The sequence below is a fragment of the Pholcus phalangioides genome, unplaced genomic scaffold, assembly GCF_987345545.1.
Source record: "Pholcus phalangioides strain wild (caught in Gottingen) unplaced genomic scaffold, Ppha-v1.0 ptg000018l_1, whole genome shotgun sequence".
Lineage (NCBI taxonomy): Eukaryota > Metazoa > Arthropoda > Arachnida > Araneae > Pholcidae > Pholcus > Pholcus phalangioides.
Window position 1 is genome coordinate 899,024 of NW_028301611.1, and position 24,240 is coordinate 923,263.

The following is a 24,240-nucleotide window of genomic DNA, read 5'->3' on the forward strand; positions in this document are numbered from 1 at the left end:
TAACTTCAGCGAATGTCTTCCACGTGGTGGCAATAGAGATGGATAATCATTTTCACTAGAGATGGGACGAATATTCAGCTGGTATTCAGCCCTTTTGCTGAATATTCGGTTTGGCCAAATATCTATGTAAATCTTAGCACAACAAACTAATTTTAAAAAATTATATTAATTGGAATTTTTCACATAAATATTAACAATTTACTGATTATATTTTATTGTGTGGTGCACACCTATCCCTTTTCGTGCAAGAGGTTATGTCAGGGTGAATTTCTAGGATAAGGAAAACAAAACTGAAAATAGAATCCTACAGCAATAATGTGAAAGTGAGAATGAATTAATTACACAAGTTTGCTAACTGAAAAATGTACCTAGACAAGAAACGTATTGAGCTACTAAGAGGGGCAAAGAACATCTAGAGAGGAAAAATAAGTCTTAAATTTTACGATGCATTATAATACTTGAGAATAAATAATGGTTGACATTTTCTTAATTAGATGTAGAATTGTAACAAGTGTTGAAAAAAAATATCCATTCTGTAAGTTCAGTGATATCTCGGCTAACAAACGCCTTCGCATACGAATTTTCCAACTAACGAAGATTTTTAGTGATTTTTCTGCTTTGGCTAATGAATATAGATTCAGTCAACGAACATTTTGATGGCATGTATGCACGTACTAACATAAAATACCTGTGTTGTGAGCTGAATTATCACACCAATTATCAGAATTACTGTCACTAGGGTCCCGGTAAACTCCACCTCGGAATCTTTTTTTTTCAGATATACCTATGCTTCTTTTTCTGAAATTCTTTGAACCATTTCATATGAAATGAAAGGTTCAGCCAAAATAGAAAATGCATTTAAAGAAAAAAAGGTAGCCTATGTTTTAAGAGCATCTGTTCTTTCAGTGCAAGAGTCTTAGCATAAAGCTGAACAATCTGGGAGATAATTTTCTCCATCTGCATGTATCAGACTAAAAAATAAGCTGACCAAATCACAAATGAATGGGGACACTTATGAATTCTATTGGGTTGTGTGTCAACACAAGCTTCAGTACACTAAAGCTGGTGTTAGTTCTGTTACATGCTGGAAAATAAAAAGATCAGCATCTCTCATCTTCCTGTATACTCTCATTTATACAATTTTGAAGCTGTTCATTTTAGCCTTCAATCGGTTTTTGTCTTTTTTATAGCATCCCTTAGTGTTTTAAAAAACTTATCTTTAAATTTTTGGCAGAAGCTGGAAGGAATCAAATGATTTTCCATAGAAACCTATGGGAAATCACGCTCGGCTAATGAAGTGATTCTGGAACAAATGTTCTTCGTTTTGTTACTGAGGTATCACTAATATTAAAATACAATATATCATTATTAAATTTGATTGTCAGTATCATGGCAACAAAAATTTTTTGGTTTTCTAGTTTTTGAAATATTTACCTTACCATTTTTTATTTTCAATAAAAAATGGCAATTTTATTTATAATTTTGGTGAATTTTAAGAAAATTGATATTCGGCTATTCAGCCAAATCACTATTCGTTCCATCCCTAATTTTCTACCTCAACATAATATCCAGTGTGATGTTTATTTTACAAAAACATACTTTTCTGGTGAAACTTCTTTACAAACATCATGATTCTACATTAAAAGCTATGCAGAGAATTTTGGTCTATAAAGACTTCACATGAAGATTCTCCAGGTATTCAACTGTGCAGATAATTGGAGGTCAACTGTATTTCATACATAAGAACCTTTATAATGATTTTCCTAATACTGAAAAAAAGAGGGAAAATACATACTTGATTCGATATCTGATGTTGGCTACCCTGAACCGATGACTGCATGCTTTGCAAAGGGTAACCACCAATTGGTGGTAGGTTTGATGGGGTAGTTAGAGGTATGGGTGGTCTTCCCAGGTGACTGGTACGTATCATACCAGGCATCAAATTCGAAGATATTGATGAGTTATTCGATACACCACTCATTCCTCTTGGCCCGATGTGTGATGAAGAACCTCCATGAGTGCCTTGGTTGCACACCTAATAAAACATATGTTTATTTCATGTACACAGAAATTGACTTGAAAATTGTACAAATCTACAGTACGTGCACTCACAGATTTTGGGGACCAACATTCTTTTCAGCAGTCTAAATGGCTTTATTAAGGATAAGCCAAAAAAATTTGCTTGTATTCAAATAGAAGAAATCAGCCTAGCAATTTCATACATGTGTGATTCCAGAAATTTTAAGATTGTGAAAAGATAAAAGTATTAAAGATTGGAATTGTGAGACTGTTCAATTGAGGGACACCAAATTGAAAAGCACTGCTGTAGAGGTGTCTCTTGCTTTACATGGTTGATTGATTCTACAAAATGAAACAACTTTTACTGAGTTTCCTGGACTTGCCACGTCGATAGAAACATTAAAATTAAAAACAAAAAAATATTTTATTCTTCCTTAAAATTAAGTGACTAAAAAAATGGATAGTGCTTAAATGAATAAAAATTTTTTTCTAAATTACTCTCTCCCCCCCCCCCCCCCCCCCCCCAGCTAGCATGCCGGGTAATTTGAGTCGCAAATGCAGGATAATTCTTCTTAAATACCTGCACTATAAGAATTGGTTGAACTGACTGATTTGAACCTGCAGTTTGGAATTCTTTGTTTTACAAGCCATGCTTTAAGTTTGCTTTTGCAGTCACAAATCTTGATCTGTCAAAAATGTTGGATACTAAGCATATTTATCATCATAGATTAGGTAAGTTAGATGGGGATATATAAGTAGAGACTACTACCATACGTCTCGTCCTCATTCCTCTGTGGAATTTTCAACAAATTTGTACATATTGAATGTGACTGTATGTATGTGTGTTGTGAACCTAACATGATGTTTGTTTCTGTGTGATGCTTGCTGCAATGCTGCCATTTATCATCTATTTTTCGAATAATGAGTGAAATGTAATGATTGAAGATAAAGATAGATCAGTATGTTGTAGGCCTGTTTCTCTCTGTAGCGAGACTTTTTAACAGGGAGATTAGCTCACATTCTCGTCCCAAAGTTAGGAACCAGAAAATCAACTTTGACTGACCACCAGTTGGGAATTAATATATATATATATAAGTAGAGACTGCAAAGCATTTCTTAATTCCTTGATAGTGTGTGTAAAATTGTGATAAGCAGTGAAAAATCAATGAATTGCACAGCAAAACATGGTAACATAACACAAAAACGACAGCATATTTCTTTAATCTTTGAACAGGCAAAAAAAAAAGCTATTGAAATATCCGTGTTCTGCATTAGATTAACAATAATGAAATTAGAGCAAGAAGTACATGTTCCATTTTCATTATTGTTATTGAATATCTGGGCAAAATATGTATGCGACAGTGAAAAATTATCATTTTATTTTGATTCGCTTATTTATTTTTTCTCAACCTATATTGATATCAGCCTTTTGAATTTTATTCAGTGATCCCTATTAAACCTCTTTTTTCTCGACACGTCGAGAATGGACCAGGCCTCGGCAACCTATGACCCATTTCATAATTTCAAGTGATCCCCTTGGGTTCCGAAAATAAAGTAGTATTATACTCAGGTGTATAAAGTATATATCCAAAATGTCTTATTCATGCACACATTTTGGTTGATTTTGACCAGCAGTCAAAAAAGGTTGCCAACCCCTGCACCAGATTGGCATTCAAAAAGTTTCAGACCAGATTTTTTTAGGCTTGCCACCTCGGGGTAATATGGGGGAAGTCTGGAATATCATACCTTCAGAGGGAAAAAAAAAATTTCACCCTGATTTTTTTTCCCCTTACATGCGTGAAAAATATTTTTTTCCTAATTAAAAAAAACCAATGTTCCCAATTGAGAACATTGGCCATTAAAAGGTTAAAATGAAATGAAACTCCAGTCTGTCCCCCACATATATTATAATAAATAATAGGATGCTTTCATTCATTATGATATTAAAAAACTAGGTATTATTAAAATTAACATACATGCTGCACAATAAATCATTGCTGCTCACAGATAAATATGACCAAGGGGCAAGAAGTCACCTAAAGTGAGGGGGAGCAATGTGGGGTCATCCCCAAAAGAAGAGAGAAAAGAAAAGCAGAAAGCAAGGGAGAGTTGAGAGACTTTCAAGAAAAGGGGTTCCACTGAGAGGCTCGGTTAAGAAAACAGGGTGGAATGCTTGGTTTGCATCTTCATGCTGTATGATGAATCACATTTTTATAGTGTTGTAAATATACAATATATAATTAGACAAAAATAAATTGTTTGGACAAAGAGAGATATTGGAATTTTGATTGGAAAAAAATTTCATCTGCCTAACATCGCTATGTACAGGAAATTAATGGAAATGTTAAGATGCATGCAAATTTTTGTTACATTTTTTTATTAAATTGCAATGCATAATTAAAATTAAACTTAGTTTAACTAAAATGAAAAATTAAGTTTTAAAAATTTGAGGTCTAAAACGGTTTATCGAATTCAACCGCTTTCAGAATTTTAAACTTCACAGGCAATATCATGGATGCCCAAAGGCATACTGGTAAACAACGTCTAAAGATTTTTTTTGAAGCAATAATAGCCATTTTAAAATCAATATAGTTGGGGAAAAAGCAAGTACAAACCTGAGAAGATCCAAGGAGAGATTGGTGTGGTAACTGATGACCCAACAGCTTGTTCGTAGTAGGTGTGAGCAAACCACTTCTTGAAAGAGAAGATTGAGAGGAAGTATTGGGAAGAGCTCTATTCGAAGTAGGAACCATTTTATTCGTAACAGCGGCTGCTGCCGCAGCAGCAGTAGAAGGATTGAACAAGTTTTCCTTAATCATCTGACTCTGGTGGAGCTTCTTAAGGAGCACAAGTTTCATTTCTTCACTGCGAAGCTCATCCCTTATCTCTTTCAACAGTTTTCGTTTTGCTTTCAATTCTTCTGGGTCCCATATTTTCTCAGGAGGAAGAGGGGGCATTTCAAGCACTTCACTGTCTGACACTTTGGAGTCACTTTCATAGCCGTTGATATGGCCATTAATTCTTGGGCGATCTTCGTCCGATAACACGATGACATCAGGTGCAGAAGTTTGTGCATGATGGTCAGAAAGACGTGGACGCTTCCGCGGCTGTAATCGAAAATGATGGCTAAGCGTTCGATTCCAGCTTCGATTTTCTGACGTTCTCTCCTTTGTTGAGGTCTCAGATGGTTCAGGCACTGGGGCTGAAGAAGCAAAGGTTGATCTGGATGAGCTGCCAGCTTTTCTTTCACTGAGCGGTGGTGCACGCCATTTAGTACTAAGATCAATTGTCTCATCGATGCCATAGGAGGAATATGTGGGTTTTTCACGACTCTCATATGGCAACGTCCTGTCTTTCCTGTCATGAAAAAATAAATATTGTATAAATAGTTATCAGTAATCATACATAAATAAATGAAGATTATTCAATTGAGATACTAAAAAGGAATAATCATCCATAGGGTGCGCAAAAAGCCCATAGAGACTTTAAGAATGAACGAAAACAGGAAAAATAACCGAAATAAAAAACAGTTTGCAGGGTTTGCATCGCTAGGTTACAGGAATTTTTTTAAGACTGGGTAAATAAATAAATAAAAAACAGCTGATGGGTGGCGCTGATGTACACAAGTCAAAGAAAAAATGTGCAAATAATGAACGGAATGCTTCCAAATCGTTTATTATAGCAGTATGTGTTCCATATGACCATAACCACAGGGGATAACATGTTACAGGCGAGTCAAAAATCCAGCAACGTTTTGCTTGCGTGAAAGCGATGCACTTTCTACCGTCACATTTATGCAAGGGGCAACTAGTCACACTGCTACTCCAGTCAAGGCATTCCTGATACAGACGTTCGGGGAAGACAAAATCATTAGCAGGCGTTGCAGGTTCCCATGGCCTCCTCTGTCTCCAGATTTGATACCAGCATACCTCTGGTTATGGGGATACTTGAAATACAAATACAACGCCACAACAGGCAAAATGCCCAATGAGGTGGCTGATAAAAAGATGCCCATAAAAATATGGATGTCATATATTTAAAAAAAAAAAAAAACAGCAACCCAATTAAAAATGCAATTAACAAAAATTATAAGCAATATATACACATGATAAAATATTATACAATGCCCATAAAGAATACTTATGGTTGTCTTATTCTAAGAATGGATAGCTTCTCGATTTACCCCAACATGTTTATCGTATTTCTTTTCAAACGTGTCAATTGTGTTACAATTTACTACCTCCGGGGGTAAGCTATTCCCTTTATTAACAACCCTATTAGAGAAAAATTCCCTGCGACACCATAACCTTGCATTGTCCCTCACCAATCGATACTGGTGTCCCCTTGTAAAAGCAGTCGATTGGCGGTGTACTAAAAGTTCATGGTCCATCCTATCCATCCCATTGAAAATTTTGAACACTTCGATCATATCTCCTCGACACCTATGTTCATCCAATGTAAACATATTCAAAAAATGAAGTCTCTCTTCATAACTCAAGCCCTGTGTGCCAACAAGGACACGCGTAGCTTTTCTCTGCACCCCTTCAACCAATTCTATGTCCCTCTGTAGGTATGGTCTCCAAAACCTTACAGCATACTCCAGTCCAGCACGAACTAATCCTCGAAAAAGCAGAAGAATGACTTTAGGAGAACGCGAAGAGACCTTTTTGAAAATGAGACCAAGCTATTCGCTTTTTTGACCACCGCTGAACAATGTTCAGAAAACCTAAGTCGCTTGTCAATGAGAATTCCCAAATCGGTGACCCTAGTTGCATCCGAGATAGTGACACCATTCAACTCGTAAGAGAACCGTGGGTTGTTCAAACCAAAATGAGCGACCATGCACTTATCAACGCTAAACGTCATGCTCCATTCATTTGCCCATGCTGCAATCCTGTTTAAGTTGGTCTGGAGCAACTCCCTATCGCTTTCATTCCCGATTACCCCCATTAGCTTCACATCATCTGCAAATTTGATAGTAATCCCATCGATATCCTGGGTGTATCGATCCAGTCCATCCAATCTGTCGAAACTGAAAGATGCAATCTGCCAAGAGGTGTCATATATACATCCGGACATGCTGCACTCTGCCGTTGCTGGATTTGTGACTCGCCTGCAATATATTATACGCTGTGGTGATGGTCATGTGGAACACATACTGCTGCTGTAATAAATGATTTGAAGGCATTTTGTTTGTTATTTTCATATATTTTCTTTGACTTATGTACATCAGCGCTACCTATTGGCTGTTTTTTTAGGTTCCCCCTCTTAAAAAAATTCCTGTGACCTAGAAATGCTAACCCTGCAAACCATTTTTTATTTCGGTTATTTTTCTGGTTTTCATGAATTTTTAAAGTTTTTACGGACTTTTTGCCCACCCTGTACATAAATATTCCCCCACAGAGCTAAGAAAAACAGATCTCAAAACAAATCTTTGAACACACAAAATGTGTAATTGTTCAACTATTACACACAAAAGCAATTCAATATAATTAGCTAATATCAGTTAGCTGCACGAGATAACTAATAACCGTTGGTTGAACACAATAAATTTGAATTGTCAGCCTCGTTTCTTTCTAGATATCATTATATGAATTTCCATGCATCCTACCTCAAGTTTGGACCTTCACTATGCAAAAATTTGAAATATGTTATACAAGTTAGGTGATTAATAATATTATTATCTCAGACTTCTACTCACTTTAATGATAAATCAGCAGCTTCCTCAAATTCCATAGAAGTGAATCGACTGCCATACTGTTCTGGAGGTATAAGTGGTCTGAATACAGCTTTTCTGGTGATTAAAAAATTAAATGGATTACACAAGAATCTACAAACACAAATTTCACAATAATAACATACATGCAGGAATTTCATAATGATTGATGATCACTCATATCATTAAGCTAATCATTCTAAAATCAACTGCAATTTCGAGCATCCACACAAACTTCTTAGTCATGATGGCAACAAGACCCTTAGTACTTATCTTCGGGCTAATCATTGCAGAAACTTTTTTTTTTATTTCAAATGCTTTATTTATGTAATTTAAAACATTACCTAAAATATTACCATAAAATATTTATGTACCATATTCCTCCGCATTAGCCAGCATGCAGAGAAATATCGAAGAGACCAGCACATGCCAAGAATACTCGTATACTCTAGTATGCTAGGAAATTAGAGTCTTAGATTCTGAATGATTCTTAATAATCTGGACTTGAAGAATCGATTGAATTGGCAGATTTGAAACTTGTTTGTTTGCTTTTAAGATCCTTTTGTTTTGCAAACTTTGTAATCCTTGATCATGGGTGTATAATTTAAATGACAAAGCAAAAAATTAAGAAATGCACAGCACAATATGATGTTCTAATACGAAACAGACAGCATATAGTGATCAAAAAATCAAATAGAATGCTAGGAATCATTCTTAAAAAGATCTCTTCCTGTTCTCCTAAAAAGATCCTTCCACCTTTCCAGGACTTAGTTTGTGCTGGACTACAGTATGCCATGAGGTTGCCCATGACCACAAAGGGACAGAGGGACGTAGACTTGGTCAAGGGGTGTAGAGAAGAGCTACATGTGATCTTGGCTCACAGGATTTGTGCCATGAAGAGAGAGACTTGATTTTTTTGAACATGTTTGCATTAGAAGAAAGCAGGTGATGGGAGGGGATATGATAGATATGTTTAAACTTTTCAACAGGATGGATAGGACAGACCACAAGTTATTAATGCATTGCCAATCCACTGCATCAACAAAGAGGCTACCAGTATCTTATTAGGTCTATGGCGATAGACCTGAGTTGTGCTCGGTTTGAAGAAAAAAAAAAGTATCTTAATGCATTGTCAATCCACTGCTTCAACAAGGGGGGCACTATGTGTCAGTTGGTAAGGGGGGGACAACTCCAGGTTATGGTGTCGCAAGGAGTTTTTCCTCTAATAGAGTTATTAATAAATGGAATAGCTTACCTCCAGGGTTTGTGATTTCTAAAATAGTTGACGCGTTTAAAAAGAAGTAGAATAAGCATAGTGGGATAAATCGAGAAATCCATACATAGAATAAGACAACCATGGTTTTTTTCATGGGCAGTGCATTATATTTTATTATACAATTATTAATGTTTTCGTGATAATTGCTATTATTTTGGGTTGCTGACTTTTGACATAATTGACGGGCACGGTGGCCCATGTTGATAAGATACTCGCCTAAAGTGCTAAAGGATGTTTAAAGGTGTTGCAAGTTCACACCCAATTTGTCTTTGTCAGCAACTTTCCTGACACAGGGGTTCAACAGAAACAGTCCCACACAGAGAGGTTAGCACACCAACCTCTCGGAGAGTATAAAAAAAAAGCTGCTGTTCGGAATTTGCAATAAATTGTAGGTCCCAGTCTAATTAATTAGCCTTCGTGTGCAGAAAATGACAGGGGTGAGACAAAAATTATCAAATGATGATATAATTGACATTCATATTCTTCATGGGCATGTTTTTCCAGCCACCTCCTTGGGCATTTCGCCTGTTGTACTCTTTGTATTTGTATATGTCTTCATTCTCTGAACATGCAGAAAAACATACAGAATAAAGTACATGTATTTCATATTGGGCTGATAATTAAATTAGAGCAATAAGTAAAAACACTTTTCCTAATCGTTATCAAATTCCTGGGAAAATTGGTTTGCTACAGTGAAAAACAAGTACTGTAATTCCCCCATACTAGATGACACACTGCAAAACACAAGAGACACCAGCTTTTTGAATGTTGGGATCTGGTCCATTCACTGCATGCTGGCAAAAGCAAGGTTTAATAAGGACCTCCTCACACAAGGATATTGGTGACGAAATATCCCATGCAACAGAGTCACTTGGCAGCAAGCATGCTAACCCAACGCAACAAAAGTAACACGACTCTTATATTGCTTCCTATTTTCCTCTGTCAAGATTTTTCGAGAGGTGCTTGATGCTGAATTTTGTAACAAACAGATAAACAATTATGTTATACGTAACTTTCATTTTTTACAGAATTCTGATGGAACCATAATCCCAAATCCCTCTTGAATGGAATGTGTGTAATATAAATATAGGTCATGTACAGCAGCACACATGCACGTGGGAGTTATATCTGAAAACCGGAACCCCTCCAAAATAAACAGTTATGTTTTTTGAAGTGAAACTTCTAAAGTGACATTTCTATGTCACTCACAGTACGAGGGAGAGAAAATCATCACAAAAAGTGAAACGCTTTCTTTTCCTCACAACCTGTTCCGTAGAATAACTGATTGTGTAATGAAGCAGATGGGTTGTGGTGGTCAATATACATGCACACATTCGGCCGTGTAAGAAAATAAAGTTGGGTGGGGGGTAGTAGCAGCTATGGATCAGGATACGGAACAATGAATATTCTAAAGCGCATGCACTGAGCAAGCTACACTATCTCTTTGGACCTATCCATGTAACAAAGGTTCGTGGTGGTGAGGAGAGAGAGAAAGGAAAACAGATAGACTTGTTTGAATTTATCCCACTGGCGTTTGGGTGCAATACTACGTCCTTGGTTGTTAAGTGATTAAGTATTTTCCAGAATCTGTGACTCAAATTTCCCTGCATGCTGGCCTCCCTCAATATTTCCTGCCATGCCAGCTAATGTGGGGGAACACAGTATTTCATTTTTTATTCGCTTATTTAGTTAGTATTTTTTATTAATTGATATCAGTCTTTTGGATGGATCAGGTTCAATGACCCTAATTAAACCTTGCTTTTCCCAGCATGCTGAGAATGAGCTCTAATATTCAAAAGGCTGGTGTCCCTTGATTTTTACATAATGCTGGCTAATTTGATGAGACACAGTAAAGGATTACTGATATATCTAAATAATTAAATCACTGTAAAATATGATGTTTTCATATGTGAGAGTGAAACAATAATTCCATCTTAGACACAAAACTTACCTATTCTGGGTTGCCGCTGCATACAGCCCAGCAACATGAAAATCAGGAGGTGCATTCCATTCTTTTGGCATCTTCCTCCTTAAAAGAGAGAAATACAACATGAATAATGGCTTGTATGGTAATTCAAAATATAAGAAAAAAAGAAAAAGACCAATAAAGCAAATATGCATAATGGCATACAGATTAGCAACAAGGATAAGATCACAAAGTTGAACACTCAAATAAAATATAAAATTTGTTTACAACGATAAATAGATGAACCTGAGAAAAAATTGGAATTGAGATTTCAATAAGAATATTTGAACATGAAATTCATTTTTGATAAAGGTCAACTCATTCCTTTTCAACATCAATCATGAAAAAATGGCAAAAAGGAAAAAAATAACTCTCATCAATACGATTCAATCAATTTTCCCTCACATACATTAGTAATGTCTATGACAATTTCAAGAAATTTTCCAGATTGAATTACAGAATAATATACTATAACAATAATAAGAAATTTAAATGCTTGGCTTTTTTCAAATACTCAAAGGAATCAAATTTCAATGATTAATAAGAAAATTATAGGATATGGATAAATATCTCCACTGAGCTTTAAAAAAAAAAGCTAAGCTAAAATAAGGAGCTTCGAAGCTAATAAAAGGTCAGACATTGTAGAAATTTGTTTGCTTTATTTGTACAATTTAACAAAAATCCAACCGATCAACTCAGGGAAATGACGCCAGCAGACCCGAAATAACAAGAGAACAACAGCTAGGTACGTTTTGGAACTGTATGAAGTTCCTTCTTGAGTAGCCAAGAAAAAATTGAAAGATAGCGAAAAGGCTATATAAAGGCTAATATCCTATACTCCATATAACAGGTTATTATCCCGTTACATGGAGAATTTCCCTTTTCAACTCACATTTTCTTCGATCATTGACATCGTGTAAAACTTCTCAGCTCATGCATATCTTTCAATGTGCACATGTAACAAATTAATGTGGTTTTTTTTTTTTTTTCATATATGCAAGTTAACCCCCCCCCCCCCATTAGCAAAATTTTGTCAAGCTTTTCCCTCTACCCCCTAATGCACATTGGGATCAGAGATGTACACACTGTGGGAGGCACGAGCCCCTCCCCTGCCCTCTTCCCAGGCGATCAAAAATTTTTTTTTTAATGCGAAAAATATTTTTAAATGCTATCTGAAGGCTAAGATCTCAAAATTTCTCTTTAAGAAATTCATTGCGACCTACCCTTATAAGCCATTGAGCTCAGTGAATGTGGCCTTTGGGGTTATCTGATGTGATAACCAGCCAAATCAAACCTAATTTTGTAAAAATGAACCAAGCGGTAAATTTACAGATTGCTTAAGTGACATGCGGCACAATTCCAGAGCATTTCAGCCACCCGTAGCACATTTTCAGATCACTCAAGTAGGCTCGGATCACATTTACAGACTTGAGTGACCTGCAGTACAGTTCCAGAACACTTAAGCGATCAGTGGCACATTTAGAGACCCCTTAAGAGACGAGCATAGTTTTAGAGCACTTAAGCAGCGCGCGACACAGTCCTAGAGCACTTAAGTGGCCCACGACACAATTCTAAAGCTCTTAAGTGGCTCAGACATTTCCAGATTACTAAAGTTGCTCTATAGAGGGATTATCAATGAGGGGAATATTAGTTCAGGTGCCCACAATCTAAAGAAAGGTTTTTATTGTTTATGGCATACTAAGTAAAGATACTATTAAGAATTATTTTTATAAAGGGTGTGGTTGATGACATAAGCATCATTCAACCCCCCCCCCCTTCTCATCAAAAGTCAGTAAGTCCGAACCCCCCCCCCCCCCCACATCGATGCTGACGTAAAACTTGAATGACCCCTAAAGTGGAAAAGTGATTTTTAATTAGAAGCATAAGGTAAAAAAAATTGTTATAAAACTACCAAATTTTTTTCATAGACTGATAGAAATTCTAGTTGCGTCCGTGAATAAAAGACAACGATTCTTGGAAATGTGAGAGATTATGTTTAAAAAAAAAAATACCTTATGAGACTACAGGTATGCAAATTTCACAGATAAAATATCCAAATTTTGCAACAGAAAAAAAAATTCGAATTCAGAAATTTTACATTTATTTGCAAAAATTAACAAATTAAAATTTTCAAGCTAAAAAATCTGCATTCACTTGCAAAAAATTTTCAAATCAACAATTTAGCATTCATTCGCAAAAAAAAAATTCTGTATTCATCTACAAAAATATTTTTTGAAATCAAAAATTTAGCGTTCATTCACAAACACTATACATATAACTAAACTAACAACACAATTTGTTTCATATTTAGGAGCCCAAGTATTAAAAGAAAATTTTAAACTCAAAATTAGTTTAAAATTCTAGAAAATTCAAGCGTTCAGAAAAATTACTACCTATTCTTGCTTAGAAAAGTTTAAATTATCAGGATTTGGCAGAAAAGTGGTAAAAATCGAATTGTCACATTCATTCATCTAAAATCGCAAATTTTTTCGCATCTCTTTCATAAACCCGAAAATTTCCTATCCCGTACTTATGATCAATAACCAAACTCACTACACTTTTATCAATATTTTCTAAGTAATGTTTTGATATCATCATAATCTTGTTAATGTCTTTATTTGATGAGGGTTTCTGAAGACACAAAGCTGAAACAGCAATACCTAGTTAAGAATACAAAAAATCCATATAACTCAGAAAAATTAATGGGATATAATGGATGGCTGCCTTTTCAATACCTGAAAAATGTCAGAATACGGTTTTCCCCCCTCCCCACCCCTATATTCGCAGGGCTTAAGTTACAGTTCCGGGAGTGACCGCGAATACGGGAAATCCGCAAATAACAGACACCATAGGTTGTTTTTTTGTAATAGTTGGCGGTGTTTTCTGAAAGAACATCGTGATTTATGTTTGACGTTTCGTCTTTGTCTCATTATGTTGGAGTATGTGTGTGTTAAGGCTTCCCCTACCAATTTTTTCCACATGTGAAGAACGTACCATACAGGGATCTATGTTATGAAAATAATATATTGCTGATTTTTGAATTGCGTAGGCCTTCCACTGTTACTCGAATTTCAGATACCTTTTTCTTGATGTATCTCACCGTAGATTCGTCGATTCCGTAATGGCGGGCCTAAGCAACAATCGACTTACTTTCGCCAAGAATACAAGAAAAATCGAACATATTGACAACAAAAAGTTTTCACTTTGTTTTAAATATTTTCTAATCATCAGCAGCACTAGAAAAATGAGCCATCCTAATCAAGCATAACTCAAATTTTGTGAACAAAACACGTGAATGACGATTGCTGAGTGTTACCAAAAAAAATTTGTCCAATAAAGGAAAGAAAAAAACTCCGAATACCGGGGGGCCGACTGTATAAGACATAGTGTAATGGATGAAACAAGTTTTGTGTGAGGACTAAAGTATAATATTCAACAAGCACAAGTTTTTTCAAGAGCAGCTTTCTTCGCAAACACTTTTTTTTTTTTACATTCCTTATTGGTTAGATGGACTTAAAGGGATGAATCTGTTCTTTTGAAATGAAAGAAAAATCCTATATTGATACATCAATCTCACCGCAGACCAAGCCGACTTGGAACTTAAACACGTTAAATTGAAATGAATGGAAATAAAAATAAAATGACAGATATTTTCCACAACGAAAGGGCGGTATCTCGCGAAATTTCGGCCAATCAAAGTGGATTGCCACTGCCGGTTTGGACCGCATCCCTCCTCTCTTTGCCATCACTTCCTGTCGCCAATTCTTTGCTACATCTTTCCCTGGTCCTTTTTTTTATTAATACTCCTCACTGCGTCAAACGCAACCGAACAAAGGCCATATAAACGAGCAAAGAGATGTAGGAAAATAAAAGAACTTCCAGTCGGTGACCATTTTCTCGCTGTGGGAGAGGAGAAGGTATATCATAGGATTTAAGTTCGGAGGGGCACAAGTGCTTCATCGGCAGCTGTTTGCGCTTTGATTTTTCTCTCCCCCCCCCCCCCCTATACATACTACACATCCCAAGGGAGAGAAAAAAGATGACCTTGAAAATAATACAATTTTAAAGTTCAAATACACTCTTTTTGAAGATTTGAGGGTCGTCATATTCGTATTAGGGAGCCTAAAAAAATTGAGATTTAACTTTCATTCAAAATACTTTATACAAAGGAATGTCAGGGAATGAAATCGGAGTTGAGAAGCTTGAGGCATGTTCTTTCTTGATACAGCTGTATATTCGGCATCTGATGCTTTGAAATAATAATGTGAAAATTTGAATAACATTTTTATCCCCCTTCGCTGAAAAGCTATCAACTCCAAACAGGGATTATATGAAAGGGGGAAAAAACCGTTTAATTGGCTTCAGAAGTTTTTAAGGCTCCTATATAAAATAAAAATTAATGCTTACTTTCTCGCAAAAAATTGAAGTCGAAATATTGTTAATGTTCATGAACTTGGTTCATTAATTCATTTGTTTGGTGGCGGCTTAACGCAGTGGTTCTTAAACTTTTGTCAGTAGCGGCTCCCGTGCTCAAGTAAATGCCTATCCGCAGCGCCCCATTATTTAGTCTAACAAAGAAAAAGAACAATAGTCTTCAAAGCACTGAACCGACTCGTATTAATATCGAGAACTCACCGCGACACTCCGGCAATGGTTGGCGACGCACACATTGAGAATCATTGGCTGAACAACCAGGCGTCTGAGTCAAACAGAGATTTCCCAAGTAGTTGAAGACTTCAATTTATTTTATTCTCTATTTTATGAATTTTAAATTGTTATTATTTTTTGATTCTTAATTAGTTCTAAATTGCCACTTTTTGTTCCATATGTTCATATTTTTTTACACGTATATTGCAGTATTTCTGTGATCGAGTATGTTTTTTGGAATGCCAAATTCCCTCCGCTTTTTTTAATTGCAACTCGGGGCTTGTACCGAGCCCCAGAGCACGTTAAGACAGCCCTGTATTTGTTTCTTTTAAATATGTTTCCCAAAAGTGGCTATAAGCCCGTGCGGCCGGGAACTATCAGAAGGGAAAATAATAACTGCCAAACAATAACCGATAGAGAATAAAATAATATCCTTTTGTATAGTGCATGCCTATATTTTTGAACAGTACCCAGGGGACGAACAATATTTAAAATAAAAATTCGTAAGATCCAAAGACGATTTGTTGGAAGGGGAAGGGCGCCAAAAAATGTCTCGGTGAAAATTTTGTCTCCAGCTGCTTCTGTTCAAGCGACCAACGTAAAGACATTCGAATACGCAATAATTTGATTATTTTTATACCCAGAGAATTGAAGCATACGAATGCTAATTAATTAGACCGTAACTTACATTACGTTTATTCTAAATGATTATCAAAGATAGCCTACGTCAGAGAGATTATTAGAACAGCCATTTTATGATTCTAAAAAAAATCCTTTCTCTGACAGTTTTTTTTTTTTTAAAGATGAATCCTAAGCCCGGTTGGATATACTGGATGCAGCTCATAACGTTCCCCCCCCCCCTCCCTATAACGTTTTCTCGCTTAGTAAAATTTGATTTTGTGAACTCTTACAAATACACATCGAGATTTTCCAATTAAAGTATTATCCCGCTTACAACGACTTTTCACGGCGATTTTTTGAAAAACGCCTAAACTAAACATATGTGTGTGTGTGTGTATATATATATATCTACCTCTCTCTCTCAAACCTATAAGTCTCTGCTTTAAGCTGACCATGATGCAAGTTTCAAGATGCAACATAGCGTCTGAAACTAATTCAGATTTATTCTTATGGAGAGGCGAGCGCCTTCAGCCTGTTGATCATGAGAAGTCCGATTCATACCGAACTCAATATCGAATTTTGTACTCACAAAGTACTGATCGACTGCATGATCAAATGCAACACTGAAATTGCATCCAAGGATTACCATGATGATAATTTGAGTTCGAGCATACGTCGAATTTCTATACAGAGGAAGTGCTCTTCTTTTAATACAAAGCACTGATTCTTAACCAGGATGGAAAAATACCATCATGCGAGTATGTAATTTCAAGTTGACTGGGGGTACGAGAATTTTATCAAAGTTCACTGGCGTTCAGCTATGTAAAAAGAATAGAGCAGGCATATAGGTATACAGCAGGGGTCTTCAACATATAGCCCACAGGCCAATTGGTAACTACACCCACCGAACTCTTTAGCAAGGTGTGTAATAGCCTATAGAAGAGGTTCTCAACCTTTTTTGACTCGCGGAGCCCAAATACAACGCCGCAACAGGCAAAATGCCCAACGAGGTGGCTGAGAAAAAGATGCCCATAACAGATATGGATGTCATTATATCAAAAATACAGCAACCCAAATAAAAAAGCAATTAAAAACAATATAAATACATATTATACAATGCCCATAAAGAATACTTATGATATGATTCTTAATGTCCCTTCTGGCATATAGTATGTATAACGGAACCCCGTAGGCCCATTTTTTATTTACTCATCGAAGTTAATGATTTATTTTTATTATTCAAAAATATTTGTAATTTTTTTTTCAAATTTAATGTTCTTTTATATTTTCCTCGAGCGGCCGTGACTTGCCAAAAACCGTTTTACGGCTAACTGAAATAAAAGGAGGACTTGTCGATCCAGCAAAGAAATTTCATTAGAATTTTCAATTCACACGTTTTTAATACAACAGAACTCGAATTCGATTCCCCCCCCCCCAAAAAAATCTCTGCGCACATACCTGCAATCATCCCTGCTCAGATTTAACGATTTTCCTCGATCCGACTCATCAAATAGGGGTTCGACCGAAAAATTTCATACGACTGCATAACCACGACAAAAAAAAAAAACGCGAAAAACCTCAAGATAATTTTATCTGGAAACCACGCACGTACACGTATGTCTCTTAGCCATTTAAATACTCAAAAAATACATGTATAAGATATTGAATTCGAAAGAGCACATTCAATCACGATTCAAAAATCGAACTCCATCCAAATTTCCCAAGGGAAAAAATTACTGATTTCAGTAGAAGCTGCGAAACGTATCGCCACACAACACGAACATGTATAAGGTCAAATTTCAATAAAATTCAGAAGCACAAAGTATATAGAATTTCCCAAAAACCACCGCCATCGCCACCCCCCCCCCCCAAACCCGGGGAACCCACAGCAACAGAATTCTATCGATCTCCTCCCCCAGTCACGACGTCTTCTCACTTCCAAAAAAAAAAGCAAAACTAATTCCTCGCCCCGCACCCGCACACTTGACCTAACCACCACCCTCACTTCTCATACTCATACATACACACACAACATGCAGCTTAATACCTAATTCTTCCTCTACATGCTTTTCTCAAAGCACCCCCCCCCCCGCACAACCAACACCTTATATCGATCGTCGTATCACACGGGGCACATCTTATCGCAGCAATGTGTGTGTGTGTGCGAGCGCTATACACGCGTCCGCGCGCGCGCGCCACACCGCCCGCCTTCTCCTCAAAAGACAGCACACACACAAGAGCTCTCCCAGCCAGACAATTTATTTCAAACGAATCTATCGGGGGAAGGAGTGCGAGGGTAAGAGACACAAAATGGCGTATAGGGAAAGCTTGCTCTGAAGGTACGGTGTGGGGGGGGGGGGGGTCGTGCGGGCGGCTCACAAACGAATGTAATAGTAAAAGGCTGCAGAGAGAGAGAGAAGCAGCAGCTGAAGGCAACGCCTGCAGATCTTCCATTTGGATCCGCCACCGCTGCTGGACCCCCTCCCCCCCCACCACGTCTTCCTTTTTCTCTTCACTTCACACACACAAGAAAACTACACGTACATTAAGCCGCGGGGTTCCGGGGCCAGTTTTAATGGCGACGACGAACGACATATTAGCATGACTCGAGATTATTAAAAAAAAAACTAAAGATTTTTTTTTTTCATTATTATTTTCGGTAGGTGATGGAGATAAGAAATAGCTTTTAATATGTCCCCCTCGCTTCATGATATTATTATTATTCTTCTCTCCGATCATCATCCGCCATATTTTTTTTCCACCTCAATTTCCGTTTTACGCGGGTGAGCTGATATTCACTTGATGACTTACTCAGCGACCATCGAAATATGTAGATATCCGCGTAGAGCACCGCCGATAATTCAGAACTCGTTTTGGCCATCTCATTCATTAGAAAGAAACCATCGCATATTTTTCAGACACCTTTAAAAAAAAAAATTTTTTTTTTTTAGTGATTCCTGAAACATTATTTCTTTCGAAACACAGTTTTAGCAAGATTGTAAGCCCTGGGTCAAATACTGAAAGAAAATCAAAACCAGAACCATCAACGATATCAAAAATGATAACCACAGTCGATTTTCAGGTGTAATTTGTTTCTACCCAGGGCCACATTAGGGTGTGACACGGAGGGGGGGGGTGTCTGGTGTCCCGGACGCTAGAACAGAAAGGGCGCTGATTTTACTGTTTTTTTCGAAATTACGACGTGCACCGAAATGGTCTCGCCCAGGTCGATACAGTAAATTTTCGTTCCTAGTTGCGACCCTGTTTGAACCTACTTGTAGTGATGTATATAATTGGAAGTTCGAGGGCCACCAGCACAATTTTCGCAGACCATAGAGTTGAGGAACGCTTCCTTAACTTACAGCATTTATATATTTCTGAAAAATTCAATTTTTCTTGTTTTTTTTCCCCGTTCAGTTTTGTCCACAAAATCAATAAACAAGTTAGAAAATTATGATTCAATGAAAAATTAAAATTTTTAATGGAATAACTACAGGGTGTGCAGAATCAGTTCTGCAGATTCCGATAGAGATCATCGAGATAAGCATTTTCATACGTAACATTGGGGGCTCTTAATATATTGTCATAGTCTACCGAATCTGCATTACCCAATTGCGATTTCTTTTATGAGCCCACCGTGTTGCATATCAAAAAATGCTCGTCTCGATTATCTCTATTGGAATCTGCAGAAATTTGAAACTGCGAACCTAATATCAGTTTAGTTGACACGGGTTAGTGATTGTTTTTCTGGATTTTGTTTAATCGCCTATCCAACAGCTTGTAAAATATTGATTTGTCCTTCCCTGGATGTGTACCGTAATTTTTTTGCATATAGTCCGCACATGCAAATTTCACTATTTTGTGAGTGTCATCCTGCAATCCGCATTATGAAAAATTTTAATTGTTACCCAAGGCTTGACAAAGCCCAGGCACCAAGTCGCCACGGCGACTAGAAAATCGGTATTGGAGCCTGAAATTTTCAAAACATGATTGCTAAATTAGAATTTTCAATTACACGAAGAATATTTTTTAGATATTTCCACTTACAAAACGTAAATAGACACAAATTAATAAGGTAAAACGATTTAACCGCACTTATGCTATTCTTCCCCCAACTTTCCTCTGTTTTTCGAATTCTCCCCCCCCCCCCGAATATCTCAGTAATATTGCACTTAGAAACGTGGAATTTTTATTGTTAGCATCAGAAGACAGAGGACAACTTTCTAATTGGGTTCTTCGGCACAAGGTGTCCATATAAAAAGTTGACATTTTTATTTTATTGACTCTAGTACTCCCTTGCAACATGAATGACATATCTGAGTAGTGAGTACTACACGTTATTTGAACATTTTTTTCTAATTGGAAGTGCGCATCTAGGATCAACGGTTCGTCAGTAAAATGTCATACGCCATGTGAGTACAGTATATGCACCCTGGCCTTATATCAATACAGGGTGCTTCAGAAAAGATGGGGAAATCTTTAAGAGGTGGTAGTGTATATAACTTATACCGTAAACGCTGTCTTCAATGGAATATCAAGGGTCCAAGATTTTTTTCCGTTAAAGATAGGTTTTCGCTGAATAGAGGTTCAATTGACGCGTAGTATGTATTAAATACTAGTGTAGTGATTTTGTTTGTACTTATAATAAAGTAAAAGTCAAACTAAAGTAACGTACGTTCTATGCTGTATAAATTACTAACACACACAGTCGAATTCCGTTATAGCGAAAATCTCGTTTTAACGAGCAGTTTTCTAATCCCCAGAGAAGTTTACATACGAACAATGCAAAATCAGGAATTCCTTTATAACGAAACGAAGTGATTTCTCCGGTCTCTCGGAGTTCGTTAAAACGGAATCCGACTGTATTTATCACTCAATATGATACATTATATATTAAAAGTGGTCAGTATGTATCTATATATATAAAATTGATTTTCTGTATGTCTGTGTGTGTGTGTGTGTTCTCTATACAAATCTACAATTTTAGATCGATCGTCACCAAATTTTGCATATATACCAAATGGGACCCGACTTGAACGATAGGCTACTTTAAAATTTCGTCAGAGCAGGGCAAATGCCCCAAATGGGCAAAAAACTGTCGGGCAACAATGGTTTTTGGGCCTCAACAATCACTTTCCGAACGTTTCCTTTGGTTACCGTGGTTCCCTAGCAATACGTTTCAGACGTCTATATGCCTTTACAATGGTTTGTCACTTTTTCAATAGTCGTCAGAATCATCATCAGCATCACTTTGAGGGTCAGGCAAAGGATGATCCCCATAGAAATCAGTGTTAAAATTACCGATTTTACTGTATAAATGCGGACATTTTTAGTGGGGGTTTCCTGTCACATCAATAATTTTAAAAATTGTATTGAATTCTCGATTTTTGTGATATTGAGTTGGCTTAGATATTGAGTTGGGAGATCGAAATACCTAGCGCCCCTCAAAAAAGGGGGGGGGAAATATTCATTTGTACGTTTCTTTAAATTTAGATTTGTTTCTTTCATGATTGGCGCAGGAAGTCGCCGTATTGGTTAACTTGAACACGATTTGTATGTCCCTCAAAGAAAGAGGGAGATATCACGTGATGCGTGATCCAAAAAGCCTTACTGAAGAAAACCCGGGCAACGCTGGGAATTATAGCTAGTGTTATATAATCTTGAAATAGATACATATGTACAGGGTTTACAGAAAAGGGGCACTCCCAACTTTTAAATCGAATGTCTTAAAAACCAGCGAATGATAACGAATTCTTTGCACGTTTGTTGGACAGCCCCTAATAAAATTTTATTTTATTTATTTAAAACTATCTGGTCTGACGAAATTATGCAATTATTGATTTCCACGATAGATGGCGGTACAGTTAACGGACTTTCATTGACCCTCAGACGCACGCAGGTTCATGTATCCGGTGAAAGCACAAACACTCGAGGATCTCTACCTTTCTCAATCAAGATGTCAATTCCTGAAGAAATTTGACAATGCAGACAACTGACTTAATATATCTGGTTTGGACTAGCACAGTGCCATCTCTAGATGAAATATTCAACCAAGATCGTTATAGATTGTGATGAAAATTTTTAGCTGTGTCTGACCAGCACCTCCTAGAGATAGGCCTCCGCAGTCTGCTTGTGACGTCGGTAAGTAGTCCATTTTCCCTCAGAAATATTCAGGGGAAAAAAATTCCCTGCTCATACCAGTATCATCGTTGTGAGGAAAAGAAATGATCGGGCTCCGAATTGGCGATTTCTATGCCCCACAGCCAATCACTGTGCGGTATTTGTGAGCCAATCAGGAAGATTCTACGCCAAAATAAGAAACGGAATAAGATGCTATGGTTAAAAATGTGACAAACTTGCTAGGTAGTCTGAATAACGTTTATGGCAAACAGTGCAGAGGCCTTCCGTCTGACGAACATTTGGAGTAATCAAAAAGAGGGGCTAACCCCTCCCCCGAGTCAAGATTATAGTGGTATTTTGCAGGAAAAAACGAAAACACCCACCCCCCCCCCCCTTGAGAAAATTCTTCATACGCCTATGCTGACGAACATATAACAGAAACTTTTTTATTAAAAGTTTTTCTAAGGTAATCAAAGTTGCGATGTCTTTTTTTCAGAAACCCTAGAACATTATTATTTTCTGTAACATCCGAGATAGTTTATTTGTTAACTATAAAAAGACGAGACGCGGGTTTCCGAAATCTGAAATACGGATGCACTGTGTTCACACCCTAACTCACACGACAGGGTATCTGCATAAAAGTTAAATTTCGAAACTTTTCAGAAAATCTCTATGAAAGCTCAGACCATTAATGCATTGATTCAGAGTTATGGGCCACGATCCATGGAGAAATCATGTCATACAAAAACTTGAGTATACATATATAAGGTCCACTTTCAAGACATTGGCGTTAAAAACGAGGCTCAGTAATATTCCGAGAATCGACTGGGTCCGCCGCTTATTCGCTTTATACCCGAGGTGTCATGATATTTAAGTTTTAATGTACCAAATATTTTATATAATAAACGCATTTATCAAGGAAACGGAAGACTGAGGGGAACAGAAGCGAAAAACCACAAAATGGCGCCTATTTTCCATTTTTATTTGACCTCAACCACAGACGCGTGTCACGTAACGCTACGAGGGAGAGAGTGCGATTATAATACAGTAATAAAAAATAATAATGGCAATAATAATACACACACACAATAACGACGACGGCTAAACAAGAACAGGGTTGGTTTGTTACATGATTGTTAGATATGGAGGGGGGGGGGGTAACAAACAAACTGCGCACAAACACCCAAACTGGATTGAGAAAATAAGAGGGCCGAACCCGTGCACAGCGAGACCTAAAACTGGTTTTCAGCTACTCCACCAAAAAAGTTAGAAAAGGGGTGAAAGGAAGATTGAATAGGAAGGAAAAATAAAATAAATAGTAGACAAAGATCAAAGACCTCACTCTACTAAGCTTGGACTATCCTGAAATGGCTTCCATAAATTGTAAAAAAAGTATATAGCGTGTGCATATCGAAGCGTAATACACTCCAATGGTAAATACGCCATATTGGAATCCCGACGCGGATTCAAAATTCTTCAAATATTTCTAGTTTTGCTATAACTTTTTTTAAATATCGCTCTATCGTAGTACAGGATATCGCTGTATTGAGATTTCATCGATACATATATATTTTTTTTTAATGTGATTATCACATATTCCCAAGAGATCTTTACGATCTGTCGAGGGAATTTGTTAGTGTCAGTAGACATCCATGCCCGAACCGGGATTCGAACCCAGACCTGCTCAGTCAGAGACTAGTTCCCTAACCACTCGACTGCCAGGCGGCAAGTCGATCCGGAATTACACTATAGAAGTTTGATAAAGGTTATTTTATAAAACTTGACAAAAGGAACCAATAACCAACCAACAATCTTATTGGTTGCATTTTTCAAGTTTAATAAAATATCTACAAAACTTGGGAAAAAAAACAACCA

General features: G+C 37.0%; 1 protein-coding gene across 1 annotated transcript in view; it reads right to left on the reverse strand.

Moving 5' to 3' along the window:
- Window positions 1-24,240, reverse strand: part of LOC149071501 (uncharacterized) — a 47,363-nt gene that overhangs the window by 7,079 nt on the left and 16,044 nt on the right. The window contains exons 2-5 of the mRNA XM_089247952.1: window positions 10,963-11,040; window positions 7,721-7,813; window positions 4,635-5,376; window positions 1,796-2,035 (exon numbers count right to left, since the gene is read on the reverse strand). Coding sequence (XP_089104078.1) covers window positions 1,796-2,035; window positions 4,635-5,376; window positions 7,721-7,813; window positions 10,963-11,033 — 1,146 coding nt within the window. The 5' untranslated portion in view covers window positions 11,034-11,040. The remainder of the gene's footprint in view (window positions 1-1,795; window positions 2,036-4,634; window positions 5,377-7,720; window positions 7,814-10,962; window positions 11,041-24,240) is intronic.